The 27,802-nt window shown below is 31.5% G+C and overlaps 1 protein-coding gene across 1 annotated transcript in view; it reads left to right on the forward strand.

Annotated features, from left to right (window-relative positions):
• The first annotated feature begins 408 nt into the window (after positions 1-408).
• The window catches only part of LOC131852588 (homeobox protein aristaless-like), a 73,414-nt gene continuing 46,020 nt past the window's right edge, over positions 409-27,802 (forward strand). Inside the window, exon 1 of the mRNA XM_059203266.1 lies at positions 409-1,053. Coding sequence (XP_059059249.1) covers positions 813-1,053 — 241 coding nt within the window. The 5' untranslated portion in view covers positions 409-812. The remainder of the gene's footprint in view (positions 1,054-27,802) is intronic.

Raw genomic sequence — 27,802 nt, forward strand, 5'->3', positions numbered from 1 at the left:
ATCGGCGAATATATATTTTTTTTATATCAAGTTCAGAATAGACTATCTACCATTAATTATATTTTCCTATATTTTATTTTTCTATTATATGAAATACTTTTCCCATAATTAGTAGGCATTATACAGTACAATTCCCATTTAAAAGCATTGAGTTACTTATAAACGACTTTGTAACAGATTACGATCCAAACGTGTAAGAGTATCAATGAGCAATTACAGCTCATTAAAACAAATCGATTGTGGGTAAAAAGTCGCGAGTTTGTCGTAATTGACGACTAAAAAGTCGCGAGATTCACGATGATTATGCGATGAAGCCGACATGGGCGTGTGACTCCGCCCACGGAGGCGTAGGGAGGGACGCGCGAGTGCCATGGCTGAGGAGGTAAGAGGACCAGTCGCTATCGCCACCGCGGAGTTACTGCGCGTTTTAGCGCTACTGACGCGAATTCGCATATTGCAAAGCCGACGGTAAACCCAACGTGCTTCCGTGACGGAACAGGATATTTCTATTATTATTTATATAGATGACGTAATTATTGAGTGACTTACATTATGGACTATTAAAATTAAACAAATTAAAAAAGATATAATTTTCAGAAGTATCTAATTGGTATTGCAAAACGGATTATGCAATGTTATTGTACTGGCACTTCATAAGAAATAACTGGTGATAAATAACAGTGACTCGAATTTAAAATGCGTTCCATTTTTGACGTAACTATCGAACTGTCAAGGTATGAGTAAAATGTCAAACGTAAACAAAAACGCTGTTCCAAATTTGAAATTGTTCAGTGATTGTAATCAATTAGAAAATGGACCTTACGACACGGCGTGGGGAAGCAGACGCAACTGTTCCACCGGATTCGGTGCATTTGAACGGAGCGGCGCAGATGTGCCGGGAACTAGTGAATGGAACGGACAGCGGGTATGACGTCACGGGGGTAACCACGGAAGTGACAACATCAAGAAAGATAAATTCGTTCAGCATAAGGAATTTGGTTGGTGGTGACGATTCGGAGCGGTCAGCCGACGGCAGCGCGAATGCTAATGATGGTAAGTACTAACAACTCATTTAAAAAATGTATACACATATGTAATACCAAGATCAAGTCATGACAGGCAATTTATAATTTACTAAATATATTATTTATTTAAAAAAAGGTATTACATATATATTAATATTGAATTTTATTTTTATCTCAATAATACCTCTTTGCATATGGTATTCATTACCATTCAGTTTAAAGTTTAATCTTTACATTAATTAAAATTGAATATAGCATTTTCATATTACTTATAGGCTTAAAATAATTTATGATGTCAATGTTGGAGTAGTAATTACACCCATGACTTGAGTAAGGGGACTATTTCTAAGATTAGTAGTAGAAACTACAGATTTAGTTAGTAATTATAGTTTTAGTTAGTTTAAGGTAGTAATTATAATTTAGTTAGTAATTATAGTATTAGTAATGATATTTTTATTCCATGATCCATTGTGTATCGGTAACTTTCGTGCGTGAATGCGTTTTTACATTATAAAGTTAGATACATTATTAGTATTATAAACCTATATTATTCGTATTATATATATGTACATTACCAAACAATAAATTTTAGATAAAAAAATATAACCTTTACATTAAAATTTTTATGGCTACTTATTTTCTTATTATCTAGGTATAATTTTATCCATAGCTTCAGATTTTCATTTCTGATTTTCATTTAAATAAAAGTGATTTATACATTGAAATATTTAACCAAAAGCAAAGATTAGTTTGTTCTAAAAATGCAACTTAAAATTCAGATAAAATTTAGAAACCACCAACTCTATTGTATTTATAAAAGGTGAGTATCCTCTGATATAACGCCCAATAAGTACCAGTGGAAGAAGATGACATACTGCGTTTACCCCAAATAATGGGATCAAGGCAAGACATTCATGATCACTGCACTATTTTGGTTCATTACTAACATGGTATAGATAGACGATAAATTGTAAAAAGATGTTCCTTTTCTTGCAAATTCACATCATAAGATCTTTGATGATTGATATCACTGTAATTTTTAATTACTATTTTAATATTCAATTATTTTAGACAATTACAGTAAAAAAAAAACACAAAAAAAAGAAACCTAAAAGTTAATTGCTATGATTGTCCCGTATCGTACCCGGCTTAAAGGTTCCCATAACGCTCGCAGCATTTCCACGTTGAATTGCTAGGGAAATCCTTTGCGCCAGATACAATCCGGAACGTCGATCATGGCCTCTGTCGACAATGCGCCGCCCCAACTCGTTTATAAATACTGTATGTATTAATGTAATTAATTTTAGGTAATTGAAAGATTACAGTAACATATAAAATTAGAACATCTATAACAAGTCAGTTTAATGAGTTGACGATAATTTATAATGATACCTGATAGACGACATACTGTCCGGAAGAGCAGCGCCACCTACCGACTGCAATTGTACTTAAAACATCAAAAAGTATACATAGAATAACTCACAAAGAAAATTGAAATAATAATCCAAATATGGCAATAGATCTTAAGCTAACTTGTACATATTGTGTAATTTTTATTCCTTTATTTCTTGTATCTATTACTGTTAATACTTTTTTAATTCCTGCATACAAGAGGCTGTTAAACCAGTCCCTCGGAGGTTTTTGCCTCCGGAGTTGATGCCAGGGCAAAGGAGTCCGCCCCCACCTGCATCCTCGTAGGTATCGGAAGACCCTGTGTTTGTACACAACACAATATTTTATCCAAATTCAGCTATTTAGGATCAGTTAAATAACAAATACACGTATAGAAGAATTAAGTCTAAATCTATTTATTTTATTTATAGCCTTTATACTGATAGTCAAGTTAATGTTGTTCTTGTTTGTTGCTATTTCACTGTGTCAGTTCGTCAGCTTGTCCTAAGATATAGGCTTCCTCTAATGGACTCCATGTTCCTCTGTCCAACACTTTCCTTCTGCATGTTGGTCCTTATATCATACAGCTACGGCCGTTCATCCCACCTGTGTTTCTGTCGCCCTCGTTTCCTCTTTTGATCTTTTTGATACCAATCTAAACTATCCTTGGTCTATTTCCCGTTTTATGTATTATTCTACACATGACGACCTCGGTAGTCTAGCGGTTTAGTACAGCACCTTATTTGCTATGGTCGTCGCTTCGATTCCTCGCATGGTGCACACATTTGTATTCATGAGTATGATTGTTTGAAACGGTCTGGGTGTTTTCTATGTATGTTATGTATGTATCTACAATAATCTAAGTATTTATATCAATTATCTAGTACACATAACACAGCTCTGCTTAACATGGGACTTGATGGCGCTGTGTTAATTATCCAGGGTTATGTATTAGTTATACATTTGAAATCTTATTAAGATTTTAAGTGACGATTTCCTAACTAATTTTTAAATACTTCCACTATGTTTAATACTATCTGTTAATTTGCAACAATGATTTCATGTAATGTATACGTATATTTATGTACTTATTGTAGGAATCTTTATGGTTGAGCTCGATCATACATTGTTGGTTGCAATTAAAATCATTTGCTAGACCGTATTCTCATGACACCATGCAATAAAGTTTTATATATGTTTTACTGCTATTTTAACGACATTACGGATAGTAATTACAACTTATTCTTGTATTGTGAAGGCCACGATTTGTATTACTTTGTTACATTTCAACAACATATTGCCATTGGGTTTAGGAGTAGATATATTTTTTTATGGATGATAATTGAATGGCGCATCGTTCCTGCGCTAAAGGTATACGAGGTACCAATCGACTCTGAAAGATGAGCATGAAGTCAGGTCACTTAGCTAATTCACTTTGACCTGACTTCATGCTCATTTAATTTTCATGAATTTACTAGGAAATAACTGCAATATATTCCAGAACCACGTGAAATTCAAATTGATGATTAGTACCTATACTTTTTTATTTCATTTCTTACAAATGTAATTAAAAGATAAGTACATTTGTTATTAAAAGTCTGGTGCCTGATTTAGGTATGTTCTGTGTCAGGTCTATACAGGTCACCAGGTTCTCACCTACTGACGGCTAATTGAAGCTAGGAGAACATTTTATGATTATCATTATTAGCAATGGGGTCACATTATTATACATCAATAATCATTCATTTCACGACAATTCACACAGCGCCATCTAGACCCAACACAGCTTGTGATATGGGTACTAGATGACTGATACAAATATATAGATATTTTTTTTTTATAAGTACATACATATTATACATACATAGAAAACACCCAGACTGATACAAACAATCGTACTCATGAATACAAAATGTTTGTGCCATGCGAGGAAACGAAACCCGCGACCATCGAACGTAAAGCGGTGAGCTAGACCGCTAGACCACACAGATCGTCAATACATATAATTGTATATCATGATTATTAGTAATGACGAACAATCATCTCACCCCGTTATTGTATCTCCGATAATCTACTACCATCCCACTGTAGGACACGGTTTCCATAAAAAGATGAAGTTCTACGTATGTTAAGCGGTTTGGGTTTTAAAATTTTCCTATTCGTATGTTTCTTAATATAATAAAATCCTAGCTGTACCAGTTTTTTTCCTAACGAGGTTAGTATCCTCGGAAATTGATATCGTCTGGTAACCCTACACCCATAGGTTATTTACCTCGGCCATCGCGTTCCACGTACCAGTCTTGTGACGTCACGCACCCCTAACTAGACGCTTCCGGGCACAAATTGGTTTACGGCAAGCGGTGGCGAATTGCAACAACTCGATACAAAAGCTCAATACCTTATTGAGGCAGGTGGATCAATTTATGGTGACTATTCACGACTTTTCTTTACGATCATACACAATATACCATCTGTCTACCAAAAGGCAGACTCTCTTTACTAGGTACCTACATATACATATGTATAATTTGAAGCACTGAACATGAATTTCGCTTATAAAATAACATTTTTATGACGAATATTTAAAAGTTAATTCTATATATAGGAAATTAACATAAAATATAAAAAATACAGTAAAAGAATATAATTGTAATATATGATTTATATAACAATTACCATTTCTCTATTAATTATAAAGCTGGTGTATTTTTTATTGATTCTGAAACGACAAAAAAAATATTTCGACTGTAATTAATAGAAAGATAATAATCGTTATACAATAAGTCCCTTTTCAATTACAAAAAGGATCAACAAAATAAATTTCAGAAAACGAAATAAATACCTTTATATTTACTGTAACAATATAACTTATTCTATTGTGTTTTCTGTACTCGTTTTACCGAGTAGAGTAGAACGTAAATATTTGCGGCAAAATTTCAATTGAAAGTATTTCTATCGCGCTTGGGTGAAAGCAGATCTAAGTTATTTAAGTAGAGACAAAACCAATACGGATAAACATATATCATAATTTTATTGCACCCACATACTTCCCTTACAGGAAGTAAAAATCGTAATAAAAGAAATTATATCCAAAACACATAGTAATCTATATAGATATTTTTTAAACAGAAGCTAAGTAGTATATACATTTCGCACATTAAAATATACTTCACATAAAGTAATTATTGTTTATTTTATGTTGTATATTTATTTTATTGCTTGTGAACCATGGGAGAGCTGTGACAGTTTCAAAAGTAGGGGTAAACACAAAGTGCACTTTTATGCATATCTTAATGGTATACTTTCATAACATTAAATTGCTTTCAGTCCAATAAAAGTACTTAAAAATAATGCTAAAGAAATGTACTAACATGCCTTCACCAATTTCGAATTTAATTACTCCCCATCAGAGCCTGATATAGATACAAAAATCGTAAAAACATAATTAGTGTTGATGATGTAAAAAAACTTACATATTTTTCATTATTCGAGATCCACAAAACTATTTCTCTAATAGTTTAATATTAATTTAATAATAAATTGAATGTTTTAGTGAATTACATTTTATGGCTTTTTTAAATCTCTAAAATAAACCATATACTATTTTTAAAAAAGGTATGGGGCGAATTACCAATTGAAAACAAATAATTTAATATCCAATTTTTAGGTTTATGGACAATGGTATACCCCAAAAATTGCACTAGTGAAGGATAAAATCAACACTTTCAAATAATTGTGACGAATTCAGCTGGAATGAATCTGTAGTATGTATATGTGTAGCATGTATATCGACCTATCTATACTTCAACCTGACCTAATTGTCTTACTAGAGTGAACTAAGATGTCCTTAGGGCTATTGCTAATAATGAAACTTAATTAAGGTATACTGAATAACTTTAGGCACTGATTTGCCTTTATTAAATGCAGTCTATATTTTATTTACAAAGGCACTTTTAAAATGCTGTAAGAGACTGTAAATGATCTTGTTATAAAACAGATACGTGAACATTTTGCTACCAAGTCAAACAGGTAGTTTATATCTGTACAAATAGTTTTAATATAATTTATATTATTAAATTGATCAAAATATGATTACAAATTGGTTATCTTTATTCTTAAAAACAACCATTTTAAGGTGAACTCGTATAACAAATGTAGTTTATTATTTACAATTAATATTTGGTTGTCTTTTAAATTTAATTATTTCAAGACATCTAGACTTAATAATGTACTAGACAAACATGCTTTGTAACTTGGTACTGAAATTTCCTCAGTAAAGAACTTGATTCAGAATGCTAAATACGTTATGATCTCTATAATATGATCAGGTAAAGTGCTTCCAGTGTTTACATATACAGTATCATTATCATGTATGATGAATATTGTATACATGGATCATACTATCTCAATAAATGATTTAATAAAAAAATTAGGTATATTATATATGAATATGCATAAACCTACCTACTCAGTCCTCAAATTAACACAAAATATATCAACGTTACTAGTCATATTGATAAAGTTGGATAGAATTTTAATGGTATTCTTCACAATTAAACACGTTTAACAATCAACCTCCTTGCCACAACTCTACTAGCCGCAAAAACGTACTATCTGGAGGTATTCATAAATATTAATCATCTTAAAGCCTAGCGATATGATACTCAGATGTGCTCTGTATTTTAATAAGCATAATTACGTGTATTGTATAATATTATGACAGAGAGGCATGAACTATTAGTTTTTAATTGTAGTAGTATTTAATGAAAATATAAGATTTTTTGTGTCGATCCTTATCAGGGGCACAGTAATGGTCTGTCAAGTCGAGCACTGCCGAGCATTTTTTTAAGGATAGTCCGGCACTTTTGACGCTTGTTTTACTTTATGGTAGATGAAGCAAGAAGTATGAATTTTTATAGATCAAGAGGACATGATGCAACTTTCTATATAGAGATATTTATTTATAATTGTAGATAGATAGATATATACGGGCTATATTGCAAATACAAAAAATTTTAGCTTACAAATTATCATTAGACAGTTTTATTAACGAATTGATATAATCCCATGTTCAAAATTTTGTGGATTCAATAGCTTACGTTTTTTTTTAATTAAATGTACCTTAGGTATATAAAAATATTAATGTATGTATATTATAAATATTTATGATAAATTAACTCTACCGACAGTTCGAAATTCTATAATAGTTTGAGCAGAGAACTGACAAGAACCTATATATGTTAGATTTCCAAAATTTTTATTATGGTTATAATTTGAAAATGATGGAGTTTTGTACTAATATTTATCTTATTTCGCCCAAGTATTTTCAAAAATTCTTTCTATAAAAACAAACATCATCATCATTACGTGGTGCAAGATATAATAGATTCGGAAGATTCAACAAATGCATCAGTATATGAGACATTCACACAAGATAGAACTGTTTATAATTATGTAGATGTACTTACAATTTATACAAACACTAAACGCATGTCTCATTACAATATAATTAATATGCAGTTTACTCGACAGTTACAAGAACGATTCATAATTGTACAATGAGCAGGTGTTGCCCATAATAAAATACTTATAAATTTCAATGGCGCGCCAGCTATACCGATTTTGTGTATAAACTCACTACTCCAATTACGATCGTTATTTGTATTAATTTATTAGTTATAATTGTGAATAAACCGATATAATTTAATATGGGGCATGTGTGTATGAGTAGTATTGTTATTCAGAAGTAATAACGTTTCAATTTAATTTAATACAAAATACTTACGTTATTGTATTTTGTTCAAAACATATTTATATATAACTATAAAGCACATATATAAAGAGTATAATTAACTTAATACTCTGTTCGTTTTGATTCCTCTATTGGCGGTCTGGCTGGTCTAGCGGTTTAGTACACAGCTTACTTCGGATGGTCCCGAGTTCGGTTCCTTGCACGATACAAACTTTTATGTTCATGATTGCGATTGTTTGTATCAGTCTGGGTGTAAACTCTGCTAGGTTGGGACTAGAAGACGCATTTTTATATTATTTATGATATATATGATAATTGCCAAGTTTATAATAATTCTAAAATAAATAAATTAATTTGGCAATTATCTTCCAACACTCTTTATAACCCTATACGTTTGAATTTTAATAAGGATATATGTACAATGCTGTATAATTATGCTATATGCAGTATAATTAAAAAACTGCAGCAAAACACTAATTTTGAAATATGTAATGTTGTTAAAGTCGCGCTACATAAGAATATACATAATCTAATTATGAGGCTAAGATTCCAGGGTCTAGAGTTTTAGGTAGTAACACTATTCGTGTCAGGAAAATATGATTTCTTTCCTACTCATTATTCAGATTAATCGAAGAGATTAAGTATCGAGTAATAAAACTTCATGAAACTAAATGTAAAAATAAAAAACAATATAAGTACAAGTTCAATGTACCATTACAATAACAATTCAATTATTAGGGTTATGTAATAAAACCGTATCCGGGTTTGAAGTGAACACGTTATAATTAAAACGCATCGTTAGAAAAACTTTCATTTATGATAATACTTACACATTTTACTTGCGTTATCCATCGAAACCATTCTTATTAGACCCATGCAGCGAGTTATTACAAAGTGTTAATGTATAAACAGTCTAATGTGTCTTTTTATAATGGTTTAATATGGAGTTCCGAGTAAAAAATTCCCTTTTTGATACGTTTCTATAGGGGCGTAATAATAAATGAAGTTTATAGAAAGGCGTAAATATAGGTGTAGATGTACTGAAGCAATAATGTCAGTTATTATGCAGATGTGTGCATAATTATCTAGGCGTGTGGGACTAGGATATTGGATATGAAATGTAACTTTCTTATATTGTTATAATATGTTGTAAAAGTTATAAAGTGTCTGGCAATTTTAATATAATCGCCACAGGTTCGTTATTGTAAATGCTTAACGGATATCGCAAGTTAATGAAGAAATACATTTCTTCATTAACTTGCAATATCCGCATCTACTTACAAGTAGAAAACGTGATTTAAAAATATACTTTTTAGTAATTTAGTTTACATACGTAATGAGTATAAAAAGGAAATATATACTCATTCATTGAATTCTATTAATCGTAGGGCAACAAGGGAATATTATTTTTTTCAATAGGTAATAATGGTATATTACAGCCGCCTGTGCTAACTAACAGTGCATGTACGGTGTGGTGAAGGATGACAGGATGAGCATGAAATTAAGTTAGTTAGCTCAACTTGACGAATACACCAGGAACCACACGATGGTTTTCTGGAAGTACCGCATGGATATCCACATAAGCAGATAAATTGCTAGTAATAGTCACTAATTCCCGTTACCAAAAAATGGTGGAACATTGTTATAAGGAATTAAAATAACTATCGTGTTTTGGTACATTTTGTAAAAACAAACATAAGAAGAATTCTAAAATATAATAAGAACCTTTCTTAATAAAGAGAACTAATGCTAGATTACTACTAAAAAAGAACTATACTAGATCCTTAATACTAGAAGAATATCTCAAAGGCTGTAAATAAATCTACTTTAGACAGGCAAACTATCCTAGCACTTAAGTGATTGACGACCATCCTGAATTTCTTAAACTATAGAAACTCTAATATATCTCTCCATTATTTTTAAATAAAATTGATAGGTAGATATTCCTTCACGCACTTATCTGTTATTTGCAATAAATTACTTATCAGACAATATATTAAACACGAGACAACATGTCAGCGTTGCGTCACGAGTAGGATAACCTGTCCTGCGTTGACATGCCACGAAGTAGGCAATAAATCGATGCTTAAAAATTCTAAGAATCCCAACTATCTTCATAAACAAGCGTACAGAATTAAAAACAAACCTTTAATACCCAGAAATGTTACCTCTAAATAAAGTGCTGATAACTTTACAAATGACTTATATTTTAGGAATTTAAAGTACGTGAAGCGAACGAGCGAAGTTCAACATTATTGGTATCGCTATAAAGCTGATTGTTTACTGTACTCGTAGCATGTTGTTTTACGGGGTGACATGGAAATAAAAGGATTTAAAAGTGAGAGTTATCACGGGGACCCATTAGGGCGCACGCGCGGCCCCACAGACGAAAAAAAAATTAAAAAGAAAAGTATCAAAACGTTTTGTACGGAAAGCCGTAAAATAACGTCGTCACACCGGTGCATCGTGGGCTACTCCCGTCCTACTTGTCGTAGATAACAGCTAATGAAGGATTTTTACGATTTTCAAGAAACGTTGCTTTATCTGAAACGGTTTCGTTTGGCGCCCACTAGATGGTAATATTGAGACACGACTTATTTTTTAATCACCGTAAATCATTATTTTTAGCGTAATAAAATTAAGTAGCGGTAAATGTAATGTAGGGTATGTGTAAATTTTGGCTACAGAACTCCTTTTAGAACTTTACATATTTTTGACCCATATTCTTTAAGCAGAATTTTTTAATTTTTTTACAAATAAAAATGATATCCTTGTACAATTTACACAGCGCCATCTAATCTGAACATAAACAGAGCTTGTGTTATGGGTAGGTACGAGATAGAAATACATAGATACTTTTTTTTGTAAATACCTACATAATAAAACACCTAAAACTGATACAAAAACTCATACTCATGACTGCAGATTTTTGTACCATGCGAGAAATCGAACCCACGATCATCTAAAATCTACGGCCACAAATATTAATAATAAATTATAATAAGAATAATTCTATGTATCGGAACAGTTACTAACTATACTTACAGTGTATCTACAGTTTGCCTGTATTGTGGAAGTCAAAGCAAGGCCGTTTAACATTAGTGGTACGGCGATCGGAATATATATAATAATGCGTTTGCATAACAAATATATAAATTAATACACATAATTATTGAAACTATTGATTCTTATAGACTACAGTTATAATTTTATTCTATACATCTATTATATAGCTATAGCTATGGTGTATGAAGAGTAGATATTATTAATAGCTATTGAAAAACATAGCTAAGAATGTTATAACAAAAAATATTTAATAAATACAATTTTAAACGGCGGGTTCATAAGCAAAGTAATAAAATCAAGAGAAGGAAAACTTGAAATAAAACTAATGTTTTGCAAAAAAAATTCTCTTCTTCTTCATACTATACAATAGTGTATGGTTACTATAAAAAGAAATATCTTTTTTAATTTTCAAGTATTCTTATTTCTTATCTATTATATAGATAAATTTAATATCTAAATATTATTTTAAATTATCAAAGCAATTTCTATAAGTTTAAAATACAAAATACTCTTTGTATTTTGTAATTACCTAGATATGATCTATTATGTAGATATACAGAAAACGTTTTTAGTGGCAATACATTTTACCCAACAGTAGACTAACAAGCTTAATCAAATACCAATGTATTTTTTAATATACACCATACAGAACATCTATTAATGAGTGGTCTGACAATACAATTTAGCTCATACACATTCATGGTGCAACGCTTGATTGCACTTTTCTATTGTCGGTTAATCCCATTAATCAAAAGCAAATTAATCACATTCATACAATAACGCAGCTATTTTAATCGTACTTACCGATTCGTAATGAATGAAGTACGAATGAGGCAATTGTAAGCCATCTCTATCTATTAGAGACTGTTATCAGTTATTATATCAAAAACATACTCCAGTCACATTATGATTTTATACAATTTAATATAATAGCGAAAAACTTATTTATAATTACAATTTATAAACATCTTTATTAATTCAAAAATCGTAGAAATAATTTCACACTAATTAATAATTTTACAATTCCCTATTTGGCGAAATCAATATAATTAATTTTAACAATAAAGAAAAACTCGAATTAGTTGTGAAAAAAAGAATGCAACGTTTCATATGTTGCATTCTTTTTCAATGCGAGAATTTTATAAACAACAATAATATTATTTAATTGTATTGTTGTAATAATAACGGAACAAAAAATAAAAATGTTATATTTATTAATTTCTCGTCGCATTGTTCTTGACTTGGTCTTATTAACAGACTTCTTACGGTTATATAATTATCGAATACTAACTGTAAAAGTTTCATTCTAGAATTTTTTTTAATACACTACAATTAAATTTAAGTGTTGCTTACTTTCTTCGTGTTCCTCGTCATTTATATACCTAAGTTGAACAAATGCTTGTAGGTATATGGACATTTTCCTTATACTTCATTATAATGTTACAAATTGTTATTTACGTATTTACAAAGCTAAGTCTTATCTAAAAGACCTACATAGTGCTATTAACTATATCTTATCAGTAATTTTATAGTTTTCAATTTATCTCAAACAATTTAATAGTATTTCTCTTATTCGGATTGTGGGTATTTTTACCATTACTGGTAAATTATTATTATTATATGCGTATTTTCGCCTCTTAGTTTATATATTTCAAATTTGTATGTCAATCAACTTGTAACCTAAACACACTTTAGCTGGCGACCTGATGATCTCGACTGAAATCTGATAATCTCATCTTAGAAATGAGATTATCAGATTGATAGAGATAGAGGTTCTGTCTATCTCGGACCCAGCTTATCACCGCAAAGTTCGATAGACCAACGTTTACTTGTAAAACTAAATTAATCATTTAATCAATAATATTATTAGTATCTATTATATTATGTTGTATGTAGTGATTATAAAATTTAAAATTAAATTTAAAATAAAACAAAATCTACTTCTTTACTCATACTTTTTTTTTAAACTAAAAAATAATGTGTCTACATTAGTACCAAAACTAATGTAGACACATTATTTTTATACTATAAGAAAAGCTTAAAGTCATCAAGTCCTTTAACATAGGGCAGTGTTCGCTGTACAACATTTGTGTGTTCGAATAGAGCGACCAATTACATATATAGTATAATGTTTCTAAATCACACAAAACATAAAAAGCATTTTAAGTACATTTGAAAAAGTTATATTTCGTGTACCTTTCATTCTTAACCTATATTTTTCCTAAGCTCGAGCAGAGTAACTACACAATTAGTATGTTCCGGTAATTTGGCGAACAAGACACAACATTAGCAGATAAGAAAAAAATAAAACAAACAGCTTCGCGCGTAATTTGCTCGCTAATGACATATCTTATCTGACTAATTAAAATGCGATTTGGTAGGCAGCCTGCACAAACACGCGTTGTCACTAGTTGATGGTTATCTTACGATTGTCTTCCTAGAATACTTTTTATTAGCCAGGTATTATTATTGAGTGTTGTTAATTAACGAACATCAAGGTAAATTAAGAGAGTGCTTCCTATAATAATGCCTGTTTTTTTGCAGTACGTACTAACTGACCCGCTATTCATCTGCTATACTCTTACCATTATCTATCAAGTTTAATTTATATAATACACACATATATATAATACAATACATAGCCTATTAAATACTTTTAGAATCTAAACCTAAACTAAAAAATAATTACAACCCTTTATTCTATAGAAAACCCTAAACATCGCAATATCATTTAATGCCACTTGTGTTATAAAATAATGAAATATTTTATACCTTTTTAATTACCCCGCCCAAATTACAAATTTCATTGAAATTGCTTAACTTTCAAGTTTATCCTGAACAATCATCGAGTCGTGATATTCTTATATATATCTAAGTATAGTTAACATAGATATAACCTTGTTTTGAATAATCAATTATTTGTAAAAGTTAATGATACCTAATATCTTTATTATTATTATATATATTGACACATATAAAAATGCATACAACGCATAAATGTATACATTTCAAAGCACGAATATATGCCTATTTTCCACTTACTAGCTACTAGTACAAAGGTAAGTATATTTCGGACGCTTGAAACTGTCACTTTTATTAATCATAAAATAATTGAATAGTTCGAAGCCATGAATGATTACCCCCACTTACCAAACGACACCAACTAAATAACAATCAAGGTACCCCTTCTATCCTCGTGCAACGGGGATCTATAATAAAAATCAATTTATGGGCCGCACTGAGCGCATCAAATGATTTGAGGTCCGTTTCGATCCTATTATTACATTCAAATTAGCCGTCAATTATATTCTAGCCATAATAATAAAATGTAAAAGGGTGACAGTTTACACACACGTGTGAATATTAACGGCTATTCATAATAATGCCTCTCTGAATGTCCCAAACGTTGGCATATTTATTGTGTATTTTCTAACTTTTACAGGAGATATGAACATGGATTTCACATCAGGTTCCATATGCGGACACACGTTGAATATCTTTTTAGCAATATTATTTATATTATAATTGCTGTTTACGCACTTATTATATAATACTAACATAAATCATCTGGAGGAATTTCTAGAAATCATTATGAAAACCATATTAAAATACGCAGCGTAGTTTGAAAGATGTAAGAGTAGAATCAATCAATATATATATATATAGGTTTTTGTACAGTACAATACATCATAGCAAAATTTTATTTTTATAAAAAATATAATATGTTGAATGCTCTTCAAATCGGTATTATTCTATTTATATCATCCAATTTTTTCAACTCATATCCTCACTAATTGCTAAGATATGAACGCAAAGTGCGTATCTGTCTATGTGTCTCTCTATCTTTTTAAGACTAATAAGCTGTACGAATTTATATAAAAATTTAATCCGTTCTATTAATCCGTACTATATGTAGCAGTTTATACAAGACTAGCTTTTGCCCGCGGCTTCGCTCGCGTTAATTTTAGGGGGGTTTTTAGGGGTGGAATTTATCAGAATTTATTTAGCGAATGCCTTCGTCATAACATCTATCTGCATGCAAATTTCAGCCGGATCCGTCCAGTGGTTTGGGTTGTGCGTTGATAGATCACTATGTCAGTCACCTTTGAGTTATATATATAGAGTATTGGAATAAATAGATAGTCATATTACATAATTGAAAAGTTACCTATAACAAATATTCAACTACACGCCAGCTGCCCTAATTATATAAATTCTAATATGGAGTCATACACACTTCTCTGACCTTTTTCTTTATACATTTTCTCTCACTCAAATAAAATTGCTTACAGCCAATATACCTAGAACAAATTAGATATATAATTGGTATAGAATTAGTGACCACTTCCAAAGAAGTAATTCTCCTGCAATTGTTATATTTTTTAACACGCAAAAAAAACATTGAATGCGAAATATTTATTTTTATTATCATTTCATTACACACACTTTATCATTGCCAATTCTACAAACACATTAAATAAATGAAGAATTATTCATGAACTTTTTTCTGGTTTAGGTACCTCAATCATTAGTCAATTGGTTTAAGACCTAAGGCTTAAGGCTTAGGCTACACCGCATTGATTTAAGCCATAATATAGGCATTAATTTAGTCTACCCAAATATCAGTACCTTATATATTAAATAAATCGCAAGTTAAACTTGGTATTTTATTACATAACTTTTGTTTACAAATTATTTTTTTAATATAAGTACGTATGCGTCTGAAATAATAAAAAATACCATTAATTTTCATTAGAAAATTAGGAATGATAACATAAATATATCATTTGAGTAAATTTGGTTTTGATTGTAGCTTATGCAATTAGTATCTTCGATTGAGCATCTTCTTAACATTCCTGCTAGTAAAATAATTGAAACCTAAATGTAGTTACAAAATAATAAATCCTACTTATAATTATTTAAAATATCGACCTTAATAAAAAATTAACTCAGCTTCTGATGTAGTCTCGCCTTTACCACCTTTATCTCGAACAAGTGATTGAAATTCATCAACATATAACATTGTCAAAACAAACGAATCGAGTGGCGTTTTTTTATAACTCAAAACCTGACTAAAAAGGCAAAGGCACGACAATAATTAGTTTAGCATTAAGCCACACACAGTGAGTGGGCAAATGGGTTTTTTCGGCCAAATTGCACGTTCGAAAGAACGGCTGTATTAAAATAACATTAGCCGACACTTATGAACGAGTAACCGTCGATTAACGGCGCGGCTTCTGGTCTAGTTATGGTGTGATGGGCCCAGGGCTTATTAGCTGGCATTTTGGTAGGAAATTATGAAAATAATTTATCATACAGCAGTTAAGTCAGATTGAGCGATTTGCGAACGCTAATTTTATTTTATAATCCATCCATAAAGTTCCTTTTATATTGAAAATTCAATCAATAAGTTACTTATAACTCACTCAAAACGTATGTATTGACCATACAGATATAGCAGTGATAAATGTCAACATTTGTATTTTTCTCTTCCATCATCTAATAACACTAAAATGGAAATCTACCACAAGTTAATATTAGAAAAATTATATATACAAATACCAATACCAAATAAGTAGATAAAAGTCATCTCATAAAATATTTATGATGAACCCAAAGTAATCAAATTGACCACTTAAACCTAAACTAACGAGATCACTAGTTGTAATAACATTGACTGTAATAACATTATTATAACAAATAACAATCGCAGATTATAGGATTAATGTACCCCAAAATTACCGTTAATGTTTGATAGAGTCGTTACAGTTCTGAAGTTCATAAATTATGAATGTTTCGATTTCATAATGGATTGATTGTGTAAGCGACAATAACATTTGAATGACTATTACGGTTATGACATAATAAACGTAACCTAGCAAGTAACAATATTTCAATAGTTTTTACATCTAAAATCATTATTACTACTTTTTACTTTTTTCTGCTCGCTAAAATTATGGATAAATGTTACCTAGCTGGAAAAATTAAAATATGCAAACAGAGATCTTTAAAAAAATAACTTCTGCCTGCAACTACACCTGCATAATAAATATAAAAAACTTTCAATTTAAATATATTAAAAATAATAAAGGGTGATAAATCAATAAATATACTTATGACCCAAAATAGTCAGACTCATTAGGCATGGCAAACATGAGTCTTAAGTGATTCTTCACGACAAATACTAGATGTACCTATACTACATTTCATGACACGGGTATGAGATGTTAAGATGTAACTGTTTCAATTTTACATACGTGTATAGTAGCAACTAATTGGACGCCCAAAATTCGCATTCCATAACATTTTGTATACATGAACCTAAAATATTCAATCTATGTCACCCTGGAATAATGTTAGATATAGTCTTCCAGAATGTCAAAAGTTAAGAAATTAAAGATTTTTTTAAATCGGTCTATCTTTGTTATTAAATTGAAGCAGTGGTTTCGGAGTTTCTTTTACTAATAAAAATCACTCATCACAAAATCAGCACTCTCTATAATATTAGTTCAGATATTAGATTAGAACTATCTATAAATATAGATTTATATAAATTTCAGAGAAACTCATCAATTTAGAATCGTTATTTATGAAACATACATGGAGTTAGAGGTTAAATAAGCTGTTATACGGTAATCGTGAGTAATTTTTCTCCACGAAATAACCTAATTTGGTCGCAGTGGGCGCCTAAAATGGGCCATTAGTCATTCCGGCATTTGTTGATTATGTTGTGACCACGTATACGTGCAACCCCAACATTTATGTAACCTAATTTCTTTTAGACGTAACGTGGTCAGTGTTAAAATAATAAATTTACATCCATTCATATTAATATTAGAGTCACGAACAGAAAGTAGGGAATTCTTAGTGGTGAAGACTTATATTATGTATTGCTATTAAATGCTACATTAAGCGATCCTCCTGGACGCTATCCTGGTGAAGTCGTTACGATACTTACTGTCCCAACTTCATTCTCTCTCTATCATCATCTATTAGTGTCCCGTTAGTCCGTTAGAGGACGTGGGAGACCATTCTATCATCAACCACAAAAAATATATTCATCATCATGAATACTTAGAAATTAACACTTGTAAAGGAACAGCATGGATGTTAATAATATTATTATTTATATGATGGCTCATATATACTCATATGCTCATATATATGTATATACGATGCCATTCGTGAGATGATATGCCTTCAAATCTTGTAATTTCACTGACCTTTTCTTAAACCGAAATACATCTTATAAAGTAAACTGAAATATGTGAAATAGTTGTACTGAAAAACAGGAAAGTACAGACAATGTTTTCTTTATACATAGATAGATCTATGTATAACAGAAATGAAAGATTATACCCAATTCTTTCTATCTGCTCTTCTCTTCTTGGTCGTTACCTCACTGCTATGGATCGTGACTCTTATCGACCAGCTGTCGCCATCGATTGCGCTAAGATGCCTTGTGTAGTGTGGCGCTGACAGAAATGTTCAGTTGACTGGATATCTGGTCTGACCATCGAAGACAGAGACCGATGTCTCTGTCTTCTAGAGAATAAGAGATTATTATAATTACTTTCTATTGCCAATAAAAGCATAACTGTAACCATTATTTTTTTCCTTTAATATTGCACAAACGGTATAAATCCTAGGCAATTATACTCGAAAGCGAAAATAATTTCTCTATTTGCGTCATTCTCCAGTGGCCACAGCGTTCATGTTGATACAATTATAATCATAGTACGAAATAATGTTATTTACTGAAGGCAATTAACTTCAAATTATATACACATTACCCCTGTATATGAAACACATAAAACACAAAGTATAGTTGAATCGCACGCGCAGAGATCATCATAGCATCCGGTGCACGGGCAAAAGATAAAAAAGTAATGCGTACGCGCCAAGGAAACCTCAAATGATAGTTATTTCTTTCACTATTGCGCTTGATAGCACTATTTGTCGTTCTAATATAAAATTTATATTTGTATTTCCAGCTGTTTGGTTATTATTACACTTTACGCAAGAGGTGGTGAACATTTTTCGTGCTAGTAATATCCAGTTAGGTTGATCTGAGAAAGGAGTGCCTTGCCTACTTCCTCTACTCAACTACAATAGCTATCCAAATAGTACTCATAAAGATAATAAATGAAAGAAATATAGCATGAAATGCATAAGAGGCAAAAAATATCCTAGGTATATGAATAAATTATTTAGACTTTAGGTATCACTATTTGATTCGATACAATGTTCTACCTTCCTACGATTGTGGATTTATATATATCGTCATGTCCTCGTTTACTATTGTATATGGATCTAAATTCAAACACTACAAATGTATTGTAAGAATACTTTTTTTATTATTTTTTTAATAGGTATTCAGGATGAGTAAAAGAAACGTATACCTATTATTCTAACTAGGCCATAACTTTTTTTTTAAGTTTAAATGAAAAATGGCTCTAGTAATCATCTTTCATTTTTTAATTTCTATTCTAATTTCTAAATAATTCATTTCACTTAATTTTCAAAATAATCTTTATATACGTGTTATTTTTACTTATAAATTTTCTTTTTCCATAAAACTTCGATCTGAACTACGAGTATGAAAATTTCAACGAAGAATTACTTATTCCATAGCAAAGAAAATGTTGCCAATTCCTCCCCGGTGCGTGGCTCGTGTCACTGTGAGTTCTGCGCGCGCGCCGCTCCATTTCACTCCGTTCAATGAACACCATTCAAATTGCTTATCGATCGCCATCATTGCTTTTTATTCACTCGTTTTTCAGTTCTTTCCGTAATCGTTTATTAAACAAGGGTACGATGACCTGTCAGAACATTACGCTACCATTTTCTAATATTTTACCAATTAACATAATCATCTCGGCCCATCTAATTTCACAAAAACCCTAATAGATTTATTTCGACATACTTCAACCATTTTATTATTACAGATTATTTTTTTTCTCCCAAATTTCACCGGAACGAAATCTGCCATCATCTCAAAAAGGATTCGAGCATGCCAATTTCGAGGACAAAGATGTTCAAGAAACAATGCTGAACCAATCGTGCAATAACAATGAATTTGTGAGTTAACAGATTTTCTCTTGACGCAGCGTCCTGGGAGCGGAGCGGAAACAATAATACGCGGTTGGCCGCCATAATTTTATAGTCTATGCGTTAACAATATCTCAGGAGATGTAAAAAAGTGATTTAGTATTATTAGGCGGGCGATGCGGAGATGCGATCGAGCCGAATCGATTTAGCGCTGCATGAAGTTTGTTTAGCGGAACGGTAGCGGCGGGTCGGCGGGCAAGGCAGAGGGGAGGCAATAAAGCGTGCGCCCGCGCACAGTCACGCCCGCCCGCCGCCAAGCGTTATCCACTCTATACAAGCTTTATTGGTGTACGTTTAGTGACGCTTTGAGTAAATAACTAGTTTATTTTTCTTTGCCCAACAAAGTTTAATACCGTATTCCTGGCCGTCCACAACAACAATTCGTTCATTTGTTCTATTTGTTTAATTTGTCGTTAGTAAAAGCGGTTAGGATACGGCCGACATGATAGTAATCTAAAATGTAATTTGGAAAATGAAATTATCATGTTCAGCGGCGACTGGTATATACGGAGCTGGGGTTGGATTGTTGGTAATAAAAGCAGGCGGTGTTCGACTGTTCACGTAACTAAATTTACGAAGCGCGCTAATGACAATAAAAATAACAATTACGAATACACGATGCTTATCTGTGTAATCGTTTCAGACTAATTTCGTGGTGTACCGCAATCGTCTGCTGTTTATTGTCTATTTACACGTACAACAACGGTTTGGTTTGATGATAAATCGATGGAATCACGTATACCACATCCACAAATTACCAACCAATGTACTTAAGCGTTAAAAGTGTTTCGTTGATAAATTATCTAGAATTTAAAACATTTCATTAATCAAACATACAAGCCATGAATATAAAAGCACATTATACCAAATTTGAATACCTATAACAAAATAAACAATCATTATTTCATACTCAAATTAGATACGAAATAATGTCGTTGAATTTGTAATAAAGACCAAAAGATTGGACAACAAAATAAAAATGTTCTCAAAACGCCTCATGATGACAATCTTGACTTCCGGACCACCGTGAGATGTATTCACTCCGTTATTAAGTGCCGAATTCACGAGCTCTTGCCGACACGTGTCGTCGACTTTGTAACCACAAAATAGAACATGAAAACACAAGCAGAAATTACTGTTCTATGTGTACTAATATAAGATTGAATATAGTTAACAAGTAACAGGTCAGACATTTCTCTGATCTGATTCCGTCTGTAATTCACGCCAAGGATGAAGATGAAAAAATAACAAAGCTACCGATGGCGCCTTGTCATTAGCAACTTCCGAAAAGGAGCAAGTTTTTTGCAACGTCTAGCGGTAGGCACAAAGGGACAACAAACTGACAAATTGCACCAACAAACAATGTTAAATAAAAAAAAAATGGTTGAAACGAATTAGTTTCGACAACAAAGAATCTTTTTTTTACTTTTGAAAGTTATTGCTCATTGAACAGACACCCTTTCGGGGTTTCACAACAGTTATTTGTAATCACTTTCTTTAAATAAAATCTTTTGAGAAGTTTTAGAATTGAGGATTTTAGTGGATTAAAGATTTCCAGGCATCGTGAAATAATAGAAGATTAGCTTTATCGAGAGATAAAATCCATTTACATGCTTCAATCTTCTTATCTACAAGAACCTTCTTCGACATCTCTTCAAGCAAACATTTCCGAAAATAAATTAGTTAATGTGCATAAAGTGGCCAGGCTCGTGACTTGCCCGTCATTGAACCCACGGCCGAAACAAATATCCCATTTTTATCTTTATGTCAGTTCACCTTCGTGAATTATTGGCATTGATAAAGCAATAACGCTTTGTAATAAAGAATTTCTTATGCAAAGTACCAGAAAGAATAAAAAAAATAGCTCTTTCCAATAGCTTAACTACTTAATCTTAATACAAAAAAAAAGAATCTGCTACTGAATGCCGCACTCGCTTTTTTTGCCAGTAGCTTTAAAAGTATCCGAATTGATTCGATTCCAAGAATAGTGGTGCGGCAATTACTTTGTACTTATTTTCCAAGAAAATCAATTTATCAATTAAGTCGTTTAAAAATAGCGATTGTCACAGCCCGAGGTTCGGATCGACCGTGATCGTGATCTTAGACATCACGACTGCTATTAATTGAATATTGCAAGTAATCAATCGGCACCCACAAGCAATTTGGTCTCAGCTTTCAATAAGTTCGACCACGCTTCGACTAATAAAATCGGCATGTATTAATTTATTTGTTAAATTGAATAGGGTTAATTTAGCCTAGGTAAGGTGGGGAAATAAATTTATAGCGGGCGGAGTTGTCGGATATACGAGTTGTAGAGGCTATTGGCCGGTGTCGCTCAGGGGCGGAGTCTGGGCCCCATGTTTTATTTGAATTATGGATGAGGCATGCGGCGGTGGCCGTTTCTTTAAACCAGTTGCGAGTGCCACAGCCTCGCGCCCGCTCGCCTCTCCCCTTCTAATTAATTGATGTTTTCATTTAGTAGCTTGTTTTGTAATTAGCCGGTAATGTCTCACAGAGTATGTGCTTAATCTTCGCAAGATACAGTGCCACAGCTTAGAGACGTTTCCACTTCAAGGACGAGTGGTAAGTAAAGTTCGATGTCTATGAGTGAATATGATACAAATTATTCTTTGCTTTGTTTTATAAAAGTTGTTATTACTATTTTGCTAGAACTCGATGAAAATACTTTTCTACAAAAGTATGTCTTTATCATAGTGCTCCTACCATAATATATAACAGATATAATATAACATATTGTATAATCGGAATAACTATATCAATGTTTACATTCCTATAAATCCGTAATAACATATCCGTGTATTCCTGTTAAATTATATGAAGCCTACATGCTAAAACTACAAAACAATGTTCAATAGTGATTCCTCTATGGAGTAGATTGCCTATTATAATAATTCATATCTGTAACGGATGCTCACATTTTTAATTTCACGTTTAGTATCTATCCTTATCGACTATCATATCTATCACAGTATTTAGTTAAATGTAGGTTTTTACTTGAAAATCTTATAGGTACCTATCATGTTAATGGCAACCTAAATACATCTAAATGTTTACACCGGAACTTAGCAACTATTACAATACAGTGGTTCGCTTTGTTCAAGTCTTCCTTCATGCAGGACAAAAAGGACACGACATGAGTTGGGGCACAGTTAAACCACCTAATTTATAATTAGTTATTATTTATATATATATTATTATACCTATATTATAAATAGTTGTACATATTTATAATTAGGGGGTTTAACTGTGTCTGATAATATTATTACACGATGACTACGACTGATCTCATTATATTTTGCTCAAATTCAACAATGAGCCGTTACCACGCAACTATATTGATAATCAGTTGAACTGTCGAATATTATTAGCTTAAATTTCAACCAACTTTAGAAAAGTACAAAACAAGTGTTTTGGTCAGAACAAACAAATTCTTTTGACCTGGGCGTGTAACAGCATAAAGAATTTTAGAAAAGTATTTTAAACACAAAATAATAAAAAAAATTATGTCGAAACCACAAGCTTTCCTGATAACACCCTTATAATTAATATTTAATAATTTGCGGTATTTACCAACGCAAAAAAAAAAGTTATTACCGTCTTGTATTGTAAGTAATATACGAGTTTTCAATATAATATGATTCTATTACGAGTTTTTTACAAATTATTAACTGTAAAAGGCGATAGAAAGTAAATACAAGACTTACCTATACAGGTAATATGAGTTATGCTACAAGACACAAAATAATTGGATAATTATAAATAATACATACAATTATATTAAAAAAACACTTATTATTTATTATGTGCTAATTTATTTGCGGTATATGAAATTTAATAACGGCTTATTCTCTTTATAATAAAGTATTCCATTCAATTAACTTTAATTCGGTGTATAATATAGAATTTTAAAATATAAACAATAAATAAATTATTGACTGGTAAGTACGAGCCATATTTCGATATAATAAATGCTGTTCCACCAAAATTAAAGAATAACTCTTACTAATATTAAACATAAACGCGAAAGTTTGTGAGTGTGGATGGATGGATGGGTGTTTGTGAATCTTTCACGTATCAACTACTGAACGAATTTTAATAAAACTTTACAGTAATATAGTTTATACATCAGAATAATACATAGGCTACAATTTAAAATGATATTATGTAAATTGGGATAAATACAATGATAAGTGTGATGCAGAAGTTACGCAGGTCAGATAGTTAAATAGTAAAAGTATAAATTAAACATCACTGACTGGATAGTAATACCGATAATAAACAATATTAGTCCCAGAGAGGGCGGTAGGCTCAAGGCTCAAGTGATGGTCTAATTAAAAAATATGGTACTACGTGGTATGGTATGTCTCCTATTAAAATTCCTTCAAGGCATACAAACATATATTTACTTAGATACTAATGCAGTTCATTGATCCCTTATAGTACCTACTAAAACATGCTTACAGCTGTTTTTATAGGGCAATTTGCGCAAAGTGGAATGTTTGCATATATTAAAGATATGTATTGTATAAAAAAAATAATTAGGAACACGAAATTCCATCATTATCGTAACGTATATATCCAATTGTATGGCCCCTGTATGGAATGCAGATAATTTGGTAGCACCGTATGTATACAGTTGGAGTACAAATTTCTCAAAAGCACGTTCAGGCATTATGCAATCAGTATTAAGTAGGTCACAGAACTTAGAAATAAACTAGGTTTTGCCCGCGGCTTCGCATTAATATTTACCTTAGGGGTGAAATTTATCAAAATCCTTTCTTAGGGGATTTTTTTAGCTTTATGCATGCAAAGTCTCAGCCCGATCGGTTTAAAATTGACAAAGTTTCATACAAACTTTTATCCCCTATTTTATCCCCTTGGGGGTAGAATTAATCAAAATCGTCATAACGTCATAACAACTACCTGCATGCCAAATTTCAGCCCGATCCGTCCAGTGGTTTGGGCTGTGCATTGATAGATGACTATGTCAGTCAGTCGGTCACTTTTGAGTTATATATATTTAGATTAATTAATAACTTACTAGACGGAGAAATTCGTATATAAACTCAGCTGCATGGGTATCTATATAATAGAAATTAAATTAAAATACTCTATATTCAAATAAACTTAATATAAGGACTTTTAAAGAGTCATATATGATGCAAAATCTTCTACCCCTTTTTACGAAAATAACGCAGTATTTTTTTTACATTTTTTACGTGTATTTATAAGTGTAGGCTTTGGCAATAAATAGAACCTTAATGTTCAAACTTAATTTTAAAATTAATTATGGTCAAATTTCGACCATTGGGCGACCACTAGTATTTTTTATTCTAACACTCATGTGTATGTACAACCATGCTGAATGTGCAAGATATTTGCATGTTGCTCTTTTAAACAGATGTTCTCATGTCTCAGCTAAATCTGCCGCAGGCGTATTTGTATGGTATGTTTTGGTACGGGTGAGATATGGCAGTTAAATTATAGAGTATGTACAGAGCTATAACACCTTCAAAATGTATTTTCTTATGTTCGTAGTGCTATATAAGTTCGTATAAACGCCGGTTGCCACTTTCCACCAGGTGACAAATGACTTTATCTTCCATTCTAATTACACGATTACAAAAAAATATCTGTGTATATTTATGTATTTGAGTATTTCTGTTTGTTACTTTTGAATGTTTTTACCGATGTAGATTGTCCAATTTGCAATTAGTTATTGTTTTTGACATTAATTTCTTTAGATCTCTTCCATTTGACAACTGTAAGAAATCTAAAGAAGAGAATAAGTCTTTCATATTGTCTCTAAATTAATCAACAGTAAATTATTACTTTTTAAGTACAATAAAGTATATATAAATAGGAATTCACAACAAAACCCTTCAATTTATATAATATGCCTTCGCATTGCAAATAAAATTGCCACTAAGTAATTTGTTTCTGTAAATTTTACAAATATCTACCATGCCTTGACTTCACAAGAAACCGGAGTGGGATACTCGAGAATGAACATCGCAGCGCAAGATTTCCGTCAGGCACGTCTCATTCGACGAATTCCCTTAATTCATTAATTATGCCAATACGATCCCACGGTGTACGCACAACATATAACTTCGGTTAGAGATTTTTTACATTATACTAGTTAATTCCTGCGACTCTGTCCGTGTGGAATTTAACTACATCTATAATTGAAATAGCCTAAGTTGGATCTTATAACATTTACTATCTGCGAGTGACTCATACTCTTAGTAAGAACAAATAATCAGGTAGGCAAGACATTTTTTAATTAATTTTATGATGTAATGGACATATATACTTTCATGTAGGTAGATTTAGTGAAAAGCTGTTAATTTGAAATTACGAACAGACAGTTCAAATTTATTTATTTATATATATATTTTTGTATCGTTATTTATTTATTCGTTATGTTGTTATTCTATAATAACAACAGCTGTTAGGTTTACATTCACGAGATCTATTGTGGACCATATTGGGCACAGCAAGTAGAAGAGAAGAGAGGAGAACTAGTTTTTATAATTTGTAATTATTATTAATCGCATTATAATAATAATTATAAAATATATAAGGAAATGCATAAAAATAATTTCTTCGTTTCCCAAGAACTGGGATTCAATTTGTCGGATAGTTATTATACCTAATTATTTTAAAAAAATATATGTGGAGTATCATTAAAATTAAAAAAATATTTATTCATGTTGGTCACTCATGCAAGTCGGGTTTTCTTTTCCCTACCGTTGATTATTACTATTCAAGTACTTGTATCTAAAAAAAGAGGTACTTAAATATTTAAAAAATCTTTATCTAGGTTTGGCTTTGTTTGAACATATAATTTTCAACTACATTAAATCATTATTAATGCAACAATATATTTTATGAACAAAATATAAAATTCCCAAATCGTAATCCGCAGAATGAGCACTCTCCAGACAGACAAACAGAACCAAAAAAAGGCCAGACAAAAATATGTGACAGAGGCACGCGGCCGTCCTACCGAGATAACCCTAAAATGAGGACATAACAAAAACTATACGGCTGAAATTAAATGGAACGGCGTACAAGCAAGTAACACAGACTCTAACGTTTTATGATAAGCAGTGGCTTTTTGGGGCCGACGTAATTTGTCGAAGGCGCCTGAGATAAAGGCAATCCCGTAGTCGAGGCCCGAGGCATGGCTCAGGAATGCTGAGTGTCGCAGCAGAGGGTTAACACGCGATGTTACACGGGTAGTTTAATTTAGGAATTCGTGGATACAAATGAGACGATTATCGATTATAAGGAAAGCTCGCATGTGCTTTGTTTACAGGCAATAAAACTACTTTTTAACCTTATCTCTTAAGATAGTTTCAATCGTAAAACTGTTGTACTAATTACTAACGTTTCAATTATTTGTATTATTTTGTACAGTTTTAAGTTA

The sequence above is a fragment of the Achroia grisella genome, unplaced genomic scaffold, assembly GCF_030625045.1.
Source record: "Achroia grisella isolate CSIRO2021 unplaced genomic scaffold, CSIRO_AGI_Agris_v1 utg856, whole genome shotgun sequence".
In the NCBI taxonomy this organism is placed as follows: Eukaryota; Metazoa; Arthropoda; class Insecta; order Lepidoptera; family Pyralidae; genus Achroia; species Achroia grisella.